Source organism: Elgaria multicarinata, chromosome 4 (genome assembly GCF_023053635.1).
Source record: "Elgaria multicarinata webbii isolate HBS135686 ecotype San Diego chromosome 4, rElgMul1.1.pri, whole genome shotgun sequence".
Lineage (NCBI taxonomy): Eukaryota > Metazoa > Chordata > Lepidosauria > Squamata > Anguidae > Elgaria > Elgaria multicarinata.
In genome coordinates this window covers 77,136,924-77,151,471 of record NC_086174.1, presented here as the reverse complement: position 1 = coordinate 77,151,471, position 14,548 = coordinate 77,136,924, and the positions used below count along the sequence as shown (strand labels likewise).

Sequence of the window (14,548 nt, the reverse complement as noted above, 5' to 3'; positions counted from 1 at the left end):
ACAAACAGATTAGCAGAGTATACAGATCTTCTTTGCTGGATTGTGAAGACAGTTTTTGTAAGAAGATCCAAAATGTCTCCACCTGGAAATTGTCATTAAAATAAATCAGTGCTTTTTCATCTGAAGAGTCAACCATTTATATCATGCTTTATCTTTGTTATTCATGTTCAGCAATTCCAATCAAACAACAATTCCTCTATAAGTACTAAGAGAGGAGAAATATCTCTTAGTAAGAACCAAGCCAACATGAAGATCAATTAATAAATATTTGTCCCTAGATTAGAGGGTGTTAATCAATTATCTGTTTTAAGAAATAGGCAAGCAACAGAAATAATAGTTAAAACAAATTCATTCCAAGATGAAATGTGCACTGATCAAATTACAATGGCATATCTTGTTTGGGGTTATGGCCATTCAGGAGTGTCGTCATGGCAACAGTGTTCCTGGCATTGTTTTCCATAGAAGTCATTCGAATGGCTGAGGAACTGTTCAGGTAACTGGCAGATCTTTGTTGATGAGGCATCAGGCGACAGCAAAGCTGGCTATTGAAATGCCGCCTAAAGCTCTCGCTGAGAAAATAGAGGGCAAATGGGTTTACACATGAATTGCAGAAGCTGAGCACTCGGGCTACCAAAGTAACAACCATATGGACAAGTGATGGGTCAATATTTTTGTAGTTAAAGGATCGGTACATGTACAGCACATGATTAGGCAGCCAGCATACAGCAAAAAGCCCAACGAAGACTAGTACAATTTTGGCCAGACGTTTTCGAGTTTCCATCTAGAATGACAAAATAAGCACAAATCATCAGTCACAAGAAATGGATCCATGGCAAAGACCTGAGCAAAATTCAGAACATTATGCTCTCCTTTAGCTTTCACAATGCATTCAAATCAATCAGAAAGGGTCATAACATCAGAAGCCACATTATATTCCCAATGAATCCTTTTTACACTAATTTGTTCTTAGATGTTTTCGGATTCAGGTGATTGTGCTCAAAGCATTTGGCTGCACATACTACGACAGATTAATTTACTCTCATCATTGATTTTACGAATAGCATGTTGAAAGTGGAACGAAGGGCAAACTTTCATTCAGTTCTCCCAAAAAGCTCAAAGCAGATGTTTTGCTAACCATCTGTTGAGCCTCTTTCAGCCTGAGGGCCAAATTCCATTTTGAAGAAGCCCTTGGAGGCCACATTCCAGTAATGACTGGGTCCAAAGACAAAAGGATGAGACAAACAATTCCAGCATAGTTTAGATTAAAGCTCTTATTGCATGAGGGAAGGCTTTTGACCTTAAAGAGTAGGGGAAGAACTGCACAAAAGCTGAGAAACTACCAAACAACTGGTGGTTGGGGAAAGGCTTGGGCTCAGGAGAAGAGCGGGTACGGCCAACTGGGGAACTTAGGAGTGCAGTGAAATGGCAAAATCTGACCAGATTTTGGCAACTGTTCTTCTTCTTTCCTTGGCATGCAACAAACATTCAAAACAGTGAAAACTATTTCTCAAGCCATGTTGATGAGGTAAGGGTTAATTGTCAGGGGGTGTTCACAGAACATCCTGGCAATAGATGAATATAGTTATAAGTAAGAATGTCTTAATTGCAGTGGAATATTCTGAAATAAATACTCAGCTCACCTGCAGAACTGTGAGATGTCTGAAATTTAAAATAAATTTCCTAGCAAAAGTATGGGTGACTTACCTGTCTTTTAGATTGTTCACTGTACTCTCCAGGTAGATTATGTGCACTCTTAATTAAAGTCCTTGCAATATGGTAATAGTAAATAGTAATGATGGTGAGTGGGATGAGGAGGTAAACCAAAAGTATCATCACTGAATGGATCCTTGGGTGCAAATCATCCTTCAAGGGGTATCGTATGCATTCTGTGAAACTGACATTATCTGCGTCATTGATATGTGCCACTTCAGAGAATACCGCTTCAGGAACTGCTAGCATGATGGAAATTATCCAGATGGCAATTGCTTTAATACAGGTGCACAGGACAGCATTGGATGCTTGAATATCCATTGGGTTTACAATGGCCTTGTACCTAAAAATATAGAAGGGGAAATGAATGTTATTTTTCAAAGAATATAAGCTTTCATTGAAAGGAAATAGCTTCCTTTTGGGATCCGTTGGGATGACAAGGGTCAAGATTATACAAGTTAACAGATTTGAGTCTTGTACTTCTGTTTAAGAGGCTTGAGGGCTAGTTCCCATGTATGGGTCCATTTCTGTGTGTGTAATGGAGGGAGGGGGCTGAATGGTAGCAGAGAAAGAAATGAGCAGGGAAAGAGAAAGCAAGTGACTGAGGGATCTGATCGGCCCCAGTAGATCACATACAATGATCATTAATTGCTATTGAAAGTTACTTGGGGGGGGGGTGTGTGTGTGTGTTGAGAGCATGGTCCTGTCGTACCTATCCACATTTTTATCATGACTAATAGTTACTTGTTCAAAACCACCAGGGCATCACATAATGCTGGACATCTTATAAGGGAATTTTTTTTATCTTTATAATGTAAGAGCATAACTATGGTTCATCTAGCCCATCATTCTGTTCACACAGTGGCCAACCCACAGGCAGGATATAGGTGCAATAGCAATAGCATCCTCCCCGCCCCCACATTCCCCACCAACTGATGTAGATAGGCATTCTACCTCAGATTCTGGAGGTAGCATATCAGCAGCAGCCATTGACAGTTTTATCCTCCATGAATTTGTCCAATCCCTTTTAAAACAATTCAATTGGTGGCCATCACTACATCTTGTGGTAACAAATTTCTTAGCTTAAATATGCACTTTGTGAAGAAGTACTTCCTTTTATCTGTCTTCAATCAGCTTCATGGGACAAGCCAGGTTTCTACTGTTACGCATCACCAGGCATAATTTTGTACATCTCTATCATATCTTCCCTCACTCCGTTTTTCTCTAAGCTAATCAGTCCCAAATGTTGCACCCTTTCTGGATAGGGGAGTTGCTCCAGGTCCTTGATCAGTTTACCTGCTCTTTTCTGCACTTTTTCCTATTCTACAATGTCTTTTTTAGATGTAGCAACCAGAACTGTACACGGTATTACAAGGGTGGTCACACTACAGATTGTATAAGGACAGTCTGATACTGTCAGTTTTATTGTCAATTCCTTTCCTAATTATGCCCAACATGGAAATTGCCTTTTTCACAACAACAGCACAGTGGTTTGACATTTTCATCAAGCTATATATCAAGACTCCAAGATCTCTTTCGGTTGGTCACTGCTAGCTTAAATCCCATCCCATATACATGACGTTGGGTGGGGGTTCTGTTTGTTTGTTTTGGGGGGGTTCCCCCAACATGCATATTTAATGTGAAATGGATATTTAATGTGTAGCACAGTTTCTTTAAAAAAGGACATTCATGCAGCTATAGCTAAGTTGGAGCAGGACCTTGTAGACACAACACTATCATGGCCACCAGCTGCTGTCTAATTAACTTCAATAGCTATTATCTGGCCTTGACTCCACAGTATGAGCAGGAATTCTCTCAGATAACGCAGCTCTTGGCGGGACACACAAAAGAAAAAGAAAAAGCTGAGGACTTTTTGACTATTATTTTTATTAGTGTATATTATAGTAGCTTGCATCTTTCTTTAGGTCAGTCTGTTTATTAATGTATTGCGGATATATATCTTTGTTGGTCACAGTGTCTAGTGTTACCAATCTGTCATTTTTTAAGAATGTTCAATGTTTTCCTTATTGATCGCAATGTTTAATGGGTGTTGCCTTTGTTTATGTTTAACTTGTGTTTATTTTGTTCTTGTAGCTCCTGAGGAAGGATTTATATCTGAAACATTGAGCCTATTGAAGAAATCATTAAAGATTTTCACCAGCATCAGAGCTTGTCTTTATTTTTGCAGTGTATTCATGGTGCTTTTTTCCCTCTTTTCCACACCTGTTCTGATCCAGCAAAGCGTTCTTCTCTTCTTAGTACTGGATCAAAAAGTGGTCCCTAAATATTAAAATAAACATTATAAAATAGTTTGTCAATGATGCTGTATCAATGTTTTGTTACTGTTTTACTCTGTACAGCACCATGTACATTGATGGTGCTATATAAATAAATAATAATAATAATAAAAGAGCACTTCCTAAGATAGGCTTGCAAAGTGAAGAACCCATTTTCCAAGAAGCAGAGGTAATCACAATCCCTCTAACACCATTGTAGTAAACAAACAAACAAGAAACAAAACAAAAATGGGAGGGATGGGGAAAATTTCAGAGAAATATTCACTTGACTCATAATTTGATTTGAGTGGTCATATTGGAAATATGAGGAAAAAATTAATTCCCTGATTTTATTGCCATGTGACTTGCAAAATCAATATTAAGGGGGAGTTTTGGAGCTTAATCTGAGCCTGTGTTCACAAGGACCTAGCCCAATAACCAAGGTTTCATCTCTTGTGCATGTAAAGTAATAATAAAGACAGCAGTGCTAGTGTGCATGTGCAGAATGCTACCTCTTCACACAGAGTATCTTTTGACAGCTTTCCCACATCTGGGATTGTGAGGTGAGGAAAAGTTTTTTATATCACAGAATATAACTTTCAATTAGGTTTGACTCTCTGCACGTCTTATTTTAGAATTTAAGGCTGCAACTCTACCTACCTGCAAGTGCTGTTAAACACAGTGGGACTTACTTCCAAATAAATATGCATAGGTTTATGCTATACCGACACTTGGAAATAAGCTTGATTGTACTTGGTGGGTCTTTCTGCTGAGTACACCTGCATAAGATTGCACAGTAAAACTTTTAAAATAGCCTTAAATACAGCCAACAGGACTGTTGGTGTTTGATGTACATCAGGATCTTGAAATGGTGCCATCTACTATAGCCCTGCATAAAAATGTAGGATCAGCTTTATTTCAGATCCCTTAATTGGTCTAAGAGTACCCATTTGAGATCCACATTATAGAGATGTACACACACACTTCCAATTCTATCCAGGAAAGTGTAGTGAAAGCTATTTGTTTTCAGCCTTCGTGCAGCTAGTGCTTTTAAGCTTTCTACAAACAGCCATGATTAATGGCTGTCCAGGAATTTGGAGCTGGAGATTTGTTCGTTTTATTAACCACTGTATTAACCAACAAGTATGTTGATTAGATTAGGAAATTCCCTCAGTAAATCTAAATCCTCTGGTAAATCTGGACAACTCTTTGCTGAGCATTGCGCAAGAGAGAAAAATACAGGCTCCGGAATCTCATATGCTCACAGGAGAGATGCTCAGTTGCCATACATCCATGATTTTGACAGCTGTGGAGAAGTAAATGGATACAACTCCTGAGAATAGGCCTAGATTGATATAGTTCTCAGCTACTTCGATTTTAATGAGCAGAAGAGCCTGGTAGTTAATTTGTTTGGTGTTGAAAAATCTCACTGGATGTGTATTACAGGCCAAAGGAAAAAAACACTCAAATTCAAATAACTGCATCTATTGTTTTAGACAAGGGTTCATAAAATACTCTTGATTGATCATGGAAGTAGCATGCAACTGAGCAGCCTCCAGTTAGGAATAGCAGGGAATCTGCTGCACATGTACACACACAACCAGGTTTCAAGATCACATCCTGCTTTGGGGCAGATGATTGGCCACTGTGGGAACATAATGCTGGACTAGATGGACCCTTGGTTTGATTCAGCAGGGCTCTCCTTATGTTCTTATATTCTATTCTTCAAGTATATTTCTATTTCTGGCCAATCCATTGGTTCTGACACTGAATAACCAAGTAAGATACAATTAAGTGGGGTTCTTATTAGGTGTGCATGCCACAGGCGCAAATTCCTGTGATTAAAAGGGGGGAGTAGACTGTCTGACCTGTGTCAAAAGTTTGACCCTTGTAGATTCTGTAGTTAATACAAGGTACAAAAAAACTTAACTACAATGAATGCTCTTACATTCTACTGTGACATGTTTCATCTTCAGTTTATAGAAGGGCCAAATTGGATGAAATGTTCATATTTTTAGTCCTGGCATACTTGATTTAATAAATAATTAGAATGGGAGAAGAGATACTGAGGGAGAGTGGAACCATGTTATGTGTGAGGCAGGAGGACTTTAAACCTTTGTCCCTGCCACATTTTTATCAGAATTTGGACCCACAGATTATTACAAATAGCCAACAATGGGTAGGAGGGTTTACATCAAGAGCACAGTAGAAGGACAGTGGGCCCTCTGCACCACCTATTTATGCTGAGAAAAAGTCATGTACACCAGGGCTTAAAATCAGAATAACATCATAACTAATTTGACCCTAGAAATGAGTCCTTTTGGACCTTGTGGATATTTCTGCTGCCCTACAGAACAGGCTTTTCCCCTGACAAATGAATGAAATGGGGCTTTTAGAAGTATCTCAGAACTAATAGCTTGCTGGCATCCAAGACTGTATTCTTCAATACAGTAAAAGCCGATGTACCTATTGTTTCTTTTATTCACTAAGGTTAAACAAGAAGCATTAGATAATGCAACTTAAAGCCAATACAATGTAGTAAAGTGTTAGACTACAACTGCAGAGGCCCAGGTTCAAATAACCATGGGTGATCTTTGGAGACAGTCACTATCTCTCAGCCTAATCTACCTCACAAGGTTGTTGTGAGGATAAAAGGGGAGGCTGTGCAAACTGCCCTGACCTCCTTCAAAGAAGAAGATAACAATCTAATAAATAACTATTACAACTGGTTTTTGGAAGCAGAGGTCTCTCCTTCTGCCCTGAGAAAAGAAAAGCATTCATAGATGTATTAACAGTTCTCTATCTCTATCTCTATCTCCATGGAATATAACTGAATGTAGATCAGAACTGTACAGTCCAATACTAAACCCAAATATTTGTAACTGGCCTCATCGAAATTTATGTCCAGCTTATTGTGGCCACAACATGAAGATGGCTTTCAATCACACCATCTGACTGTTCTCACTGCATGATGAATTGGTGCCAGTGGTGCAAATTTGGGTTTGATTAAGATCCAGGGCCCATGCAGAGAATGTCAGGTAGCAAACAGGTCGTGGGTCAGTACCTGGGGCGGCATGGGTGTACTGGAGCGCACAAAGGCTGATGCTACTTACCACAACCTCCTTTCTTTCTCCTTATTTTTAAACATTTTAGAGTTAGGGACAGCTAATTGGGCATATACATGGTTACAGATGTTATTATTATTAAAAATATATTGTCCTTTTCTAAATATGTTTAGTGTCAGAGCAGAAGAAGCAATCTCCATTTTATTCCTTGAGTCAAAATGGTGCTATGATTTAAGTGAGTTTAAAATACAAAACTGTGCATGCTCAAGAGAATTTATTTTTGGCAAAAAGCAACCCACCCACCCACTGCTTGGTTTGTTTTTGCTCTGACATCAGGAATGTAAAAGGAGTCGTGAAGCACAGAATGGCAGGGAAGTTCAAAAAGGAATTTTAGTCGTGTGCTTTACAGCTGAAGTGATACACTTTGTCATCTAAAGCCTTTGCCCCTAAAATCATCAAGTCCACGGTCTAAACTTATCCAGCTGCTTGTAGCAGCCCACTATACAGATTGGGCAATTTTCTTCATGCTGCTGCAAGCCAACAGCCCATAATACTTCAAGCAGAATATCTGCAGTGTTGCGGAGACAGCCACCCCACACAGCTGTTTGAACCCAATTGGCCTCCAGATTGCAGCCACAGATGTGTTGCTGGATCTTAGCATGTCTCCGATTGCTACTTTCAAGCTAGAGGTTCCCACCCACCCACCCCCAGTAAGGCACAGTACATTTCAAGCAGAGGTGAAATATGTCAGTGCTTCAAGGCTCCCCAGAGTTGATGCTTCTCCAAATGCCATTAAAATATCTCAATTTGATATAGTTGACTGAAATGATGCTGCCTCTTGAGCCAGACATGCTCCGATAAACAAGATCAACGTCTATCTCCTAGAGACACAGTTATTAGCAAAGAAGGGTAAGTCCACATATCAGTCCCTCGCACTCTCGAATAACTGAAAGGAGAGAGGCCACTGGGGGTAGAAAGGATGGTTTCCTGGCAATTTATCCTCATAATACCATTGTTTTCAGGACTGCTTTCATTGTTTCTCTAAACTTTTAAAGAGTTGGTGGCAGATACAAGAAAGAAAGAGGAGTAAGAGAGAAACCGTCTGTGGGAATTATATAAAATGCTTCTGCTTAGAGCTGTGATCAAAGACAGGCTTGTTTTCAAATAACGGTTTTGCTTTTTATTAATTAATTTTATTTTCAGGGTCATTGTCTGGATTTATTGCTAGTATAAACCTCCATAAGAAACAAAATGCCAGTGTCCAGTTCCAGTTCTGTTATGCTTTTTGCTGACGTGCATTTACTGTAGCAGAGCTCATGAATTCAAAGAGAGGCAGAGAGAGAGAGATCTGTCATATAATGTGTTTAGGATGGGCGTGAAAAGCTCAGGTGACTACCAGATTTGAAATCCTAATGGCAAACTCATTCTCCAAGTGAGAGTATGGATCGTTATGAAAACCGCCCAGAGAGCTTTCTAAAGCACCCAGAGAGCTTCGGTTATGGGGCAGTATATAAATTTAATAAATAAATACATACATACATACATACAAAACGGCACTAGTAATGAACAAGAGGAAGGTATCAGGAACTCCAAGGTTTGCAGAATTAATCAACAGCAGTAGCAACAACACTCTAGAAAACAATTAAGAGGGGAATCCACCCCACCCAAACAATCCAGCTCACTTGAAGACACTCATGCTGACTGATGGCTGCAGGGGGTGGGGGAAATTAAAACTGGAATGGAGTACCTTGGAAGAGAACATGGTTGGTTGGTTGGTTGGTTGGTTGAAGAGGAGCATCCCACACTCCAAAATTATATTTCAGGTCCCACTTGCTAGTATACAGGATTTTTATGAGTAAGAGTATGCTCTCATTCAACAAATCCCTTACCAATTATCTTAGACGTGGGAGCTTCTACTAAGGTTTCAGCTTTCAAGCTACTTATCTGCAGCCATCCTATGGAACCTGAGGATTATTTTCTAAATGTACCATTCCTCCCCCCCAAATAAACACATTTTTCGGCAGGATATTTTGAATAAGAAGAATTTTGCCAACATGATGCAACCATGTTACCCACACAAAGAAAGAATATATAGCTATAGCTAATCTGATGCAGCTGGAATATATTTAGATTCAATAGGTGTTCAGTGTCTGTTTCAAACTGTGTCCCTTTTGATTTCTCATCATATTAGCAGATGACGGTCACATAATATTCTAAACAGAATGAAGTCAAAAATACCCTTTTAGTTTTGTGATACTCCAAGTGTGTGTTTTTCCTATTCATTAAATGTTTTGCTTTCTTATTCATTAATTGGTTTGGCCATTCCCTGTGTTGTATACCTTTCAGAAAACATTCTTACTCTTTCTATAGACTATTTAGAATATCTGTGCATCCAAATGCCTTTTTCATCCTCCTATTGGCAACATGATTCTGCAACCAGGCAAAATCCTGGAATGTTACCTGTTACATACAACTTATTTAGTATGAAGGGGTCCCCCCCCCCCACATCTTTCATGGGATAGTATTTTCAACTTTCAAGAAAGGGATGGATGTGCTACTGAGCACTGGGAACTAAGAAAAGCTTGGTCTACCATAAGAAGAAAAATAGACTGCTGGTGTTTCAGCACTCTTCACGTGAAAAAAGATGAACACTCCTCAAAAAAAGCAGCCTCAGTGAGGGCCTTGCAAGACTTTACAGAAATTCAAATATAAAATATCTGTGTGTAACATCTTTTTCCATTGTGTGTATGAATGAAAAAATCCACACAACTGAAAAAGGATCAGGCTGCTAACGCTCCCCGGCTTTTAAAAGATAAGTCTGTGATGTGCAGTTCAATCCTATACATACATACCTCAGAGTAAGACCTATTGAACTCAATGGGGCTTACTTCTGTGTAGTCATGCATAGAATTAGACTATTCTATATGTATGAAACCTTCATATCTGACACAATATACATGTATTTTGTGCTGGGATATGGGAAGAAGCCCTGTGCAGAGTTTACAACAGTTCCCTCTGAACTAAGTGTGACTATGCTTTCTAAGAGTAATTTAAGCTCATGTTTTCCCTGTTGCTGAAATCTCTTTGTAATATGCATGGCTGCATATTTGTTTAGAGGTGTGCCTGCATGCATATATTCTTACCGCTAATCTTAAACCTGTCCTTTGGCCTAGGGCCCCCTTCACCACATCTGGTGACTTTCAGATATGTTGGATTAAAACTCCCATCATCCCCAGCAAGCCTGGTTAGGATAATGTAAGTTGTGGCTCACATATCTGGGGGAATGCTGGCTTAGGGCATGGCGGATGGCAACTTCTAATACTTGATTTATTGCTGGTTACAATGGAAGATCAGGGAACTCAGCACCTTGGATAGGTCCTTTAGGATTCTGGCTGGAACCCAGGCAGGCTCTACACTACTGCTTTATAACAGTTTATAGCAGTTTTGACAAGTGTTTGGGCCCAGGATACAATGAATATACAGTTTTCAAACTGTTTTCAAAATGTTATATCTTGCTTGGTGTAGATCTGGCCCAAGCGGATTCCCAGCCCCGCTGACATCAGAGCCACCAGCTTCCACTGCATTTTTGCTCGCTCTTTGGGGCCTGCCTCTGTTTTTCTTACCCTTTGGTCCTGCCGCTGCTCCCCTCCTTCCTTCTCTCTCTCTCTCTTTCTCTTCCTCCCTTCGAGGAATCCCCCTCTGCTCAGCATCTCCACTTACCTGTCGGCGCTGAGTGCGGTGAGAGTGAAGACGGAGACGCCCACCGAGGTGAGCTGGATGGCGGGCAGCAGCTTGCAGCCCAGCTCGCCGAAGAGCCAGCCCTCGAGGATGAAGCGCGCCGCGTCGACCGGCACGCAGGTGAGCAGCAGCAGCAGGTCGCCCAGGGCCAGGCTGGAGATGAAGATGTTGGGCACGCTGCGCGCCCCAGCGAAGACCTTCAGCAGCGTGACATTGCCCAGCAAGCCCACGGCCATGATCAGCATGTAGAGCGAGGGGATCACGCAACGGACGATGAAGAGCGCCCGCGCTTGCGGCGGCACCAGCCAGTCCGCCGCCGGGACCAGCCCTGGGGGGACGGCCTGGCTGCCGTTGCCCTCCACCGTCAGATTCCCCCAGGCCGGCTCGCCGCCCAGCCCCGCCGCCGCCGCCGCCGCCGTCCAGCTCAGCGGCATCGCGTACGTCCGCTGATGGCGGCAACGCTCTCCCTCCTGTTGCCTCAGTCGCCTGCCCGCCGCCCCACAAGCCGTCCGGACGCCGCCGCTTCGTCCTCCACCTCCGCGCCGGGGGGCCAAGCCGCCTCTCCGCCTTCTTCCACTCAAGGAGCCCGCTCAATTGGGCGCGCGCTTTTCCCGCCCAGCCGTCGGAGCAAGTCCGCCTTGGCTTCCGTTCAGGGAGAACGCCGCCCGGTTGAAAAACCCAGCTCCGGCGAAGGACGCGAAGTTTCGGCGGGCTGTTCAGAAAAACTCTCGGCCGCCTCCTCAGTCCTTCGGTCTCTTGCGCCGCGGAGGGCTTCGTTCGTCTTGCCCCCGACGGCGGCTCTCCCCTCGGGCCGGCGGAGGCGTTGCTGGGGCCGCCGGTAGCGCTTCTTTCTGGACAGCTCCCAGCGGCGGGTCGAAGCAGCAGCTTTTCTTTTCCCCCTTCCCGCGCAGGGCGCCCTGCCTTTTATGGGCGCCCAGGTCCGCCTCCGCAAGGAGGAGCAGTTCGGAGGAAAGCCAGAAACAAAGTTGGCATCTGGGCGCGCTGCGGGAGGGGTGGGCCGGTGGGCCGGCGGCGGCGGCAGCGTAGCCTCCCCGGAAGGAGGCTTACCCAAACACACGCACGCAACAGGGAGGCGAGACAAGGAACAGGCGTCTTCTCTGTAGCCGCTGCTCGACCACTTTGGGCGGTCCGCGTGTGCAGGTGGGGCGGACGTGGTCGGTTTGCGGGACATGGGGATCTTAAGGCTCCGATCCTGCTTTCTATATACCAGCCTTCCCCAACGCGGCTCTCTCCGGATGGGTTGAGCGGCTTGGAATGATGGAGGAGAAGGCTGTCAAGAGCTACTAGTCCTTATAGCTATAAGCTGCCTCTGGTATCAGAGGCAGTGTGCCCATGTACACCAGTTGCTGGGGAACACAGACGAGAGGATGCTGGTGCGCTCCTGTCCTGCTTGTGGACTTCTTATAGGCTGATGGCGGGCCACTGTGCGAACAGAAGGCTGCATTAGATGGTTCCTTGGTCTGATCCAGCAGGGATCTTCTTATTTTCTTATAGGACTTGTAGTCCAAGGCATTTGGAACGTGCCAGGTTGGAGAAGGCTATTCTATTTGAGAATTATTCGAGGCAGTAAGCCTGTGTGCACCAGTTGCTGAGGAACATGGGTGGGAGGGTGCTGTTGCACCATGTCCTGCTTGTTGGTCCCTGGCCAATGGCTGGTTGGCCACTGTGTGGACAGAGTGCTGGACTAGATGGACCCTTGGTCTGATCCAGCAGGGCACTTCTTATATTCTTAACCATAGAGCTGAACCCAGCAGGTTGTATCCAATCTTAGTCCTACACGGAGTAGACCCATTGAAAGGAATGGGACTTAAGTTAGATGAACAATGGAGATAACCCACTGGGATTTACTGCTTTAGTGAGCATGCTTAAGACTTTCGATATGGCTATGTAAGAGACCTTCTGAAGCTCTAAACTGGTAGACATGGTTGCCCATGTCACTCCAGGATTATAGATGTGCTTGCTCGTAAAGTTCTTTTGCACTCGATAGCTGTGTAATTCCAGGGAACTGTCCGTCCCTTAGTGCTGAAACGTGCTCAGGAATCGCACCCTGTTGTAGTTTTCTTTCAGCGAGAGCGCAGTGCCTGCAATCCGTGTTATTAAGTCCCGCAGAAATCATTTGGATTACTTCCAAGTAAATATGGCTAGGACCAAGCTGTACATATACATAGCTTCTCAGAAGTAAGGTCCACTGAGTTCAATGGAGCTTACTCCCAAGAAAGGGTGCAGAGGAATGCAGCCTTCCTTACATAATACTATTAACAGGGTCGTGTTTGAGGAGGAATTTCTAGACTGCTCTGTGTGTCTGCATGTGTGTATGTGTTGTATTGTGAGTTGTGGCGCAAAAATCCTCAGTCTTATACATATCACATTTTCCAGTTTAGAAACAATAAAGGAGCACATATAAATATATATTATTATTTATTATTATTTATTTATATAGCACCATCAATGTACATGGTGCTGTACAGAGTAAAACAGTAAATAGCAAGACCCTGCCGCACAGCACTACCAAAACAGTGACTTGTGAGTTATATCGTCTGCTGCTGTAAGACTATAAAAGTGACAGCATGAAGCCACATGTTTATATATCCATCTATATTTCGGTTGATGTGTGTGTGTATGTGTGTGTGTGTGTGTGTGTGTGAGAGAGAGAGAGAGAGAGAGAGAGAGAGAGAGAGAGAGAGAGAGAGAGAAAGTATAAAGTAAGACAGACAGACAGACAGACCAAGACATGTATTTTATTTCCACACAAACACAAATAATCTAAACTCTCTTTGATTTAATCTCATTCTCTCTCTCTCTCTCTCTCTCTCTCTCTCTCTCTCTCTCTCTCTCTCTCTCTCTCCCTCCCTCCCTCCCTCCCTCCCTCCCTCCCTCTCATGCAACAATGAAGGCAACATTTTCAAAGAGCTGTTCTGTCACACAGGAACAATTGGTACAGCATACCATGAAGGTTAACTGCCACACTTTAAGCATATTTACTCACAAGTAAGCTCCACTGCACTCAGTAGGATTTATTCCCAGGTAAGTATGCATTGGATTGCAGCCTAAATGGCTTATTGGATTTGTCCATTTTCTAAAAACCCTAAACGGATGCACCATTTTGATCATATTCCAAAGTTCTTGGGAATAACAGCTGTCAGAATGGCAGAATATACAGTGGAGGAGGAGGGTGGTTGAACAGACAGAACCAGCCCACAAGCTTGGAACTATGAGAAATGTGAAGAATGGATGGATGAAACAAAAACACTTCAACTCTTTAATTTTAATTGCCACCCCCTCTTATGTTGTTTAAATCTGGATTCAGAATGGAACACTGATTTGGCAGTAAGCCACGAGTGAGTCATTAGATTTAGGTTCACACTAGTTTAGCTAGGGAGAGACAGGTAGGATTCACAGTATTCCTCTGTTTTAGGAATACAGAAACATTTTGCCTCAAGCTCATTCATGCTTCTTTCCCACCCACCTTAGGCATAACCATGTGAGTAATAAGAAGATTGTTTAGCTCCTCTGCTTGAATCACTGGATATAATTATTCTCTCCCATCCATTACAAGCAACATTGTTCAGAATTGCAATCTATCATGGGCTGGGCTTTGCTGAGATGAGCTAGGAAAAGCAGTTTTCCTGGTAAGCACTTCTTATTCTTGTCCTCTTCCTCCTCTCCCCATGGTGCCAACTGCTCAAAGTACAGTATATGGTGTGTGTGTGTGTTATATTATATTATGTTATATTACTG

General features: G+C 42.8%; 1 protein-coding gene across 1 annotated transcript; it reads right to left on the bottom strand.

Moving 5' to 3' along the window:
• Nucleotides 1-309: 309 nt before the first annotated feature.
• NMBR (neuromedin B receptor) lies at nucleotides 310-11,223 on the bottom strand. The gene is made up of 3 exons (XM_063125440.1): nucleotides 10,772-11,223; nucleotides 1,705-2,053; nucleotides 310-781 (listed from the first exon to the last, which is right to left on the bottom strand). Exons 1-3 carry the CDS (start codon nucleotides 11,221-11,223, stop codon nucleotides 380-382), a joined length of 1,203 nt encoding a protein of 400 aa, XP_062981510.1. The 3' UTR covers nucleotides 310-379.
• Between the last annotated feature and the right edge of the window lie 3,325 nt (nucleotides 11,224-14,548).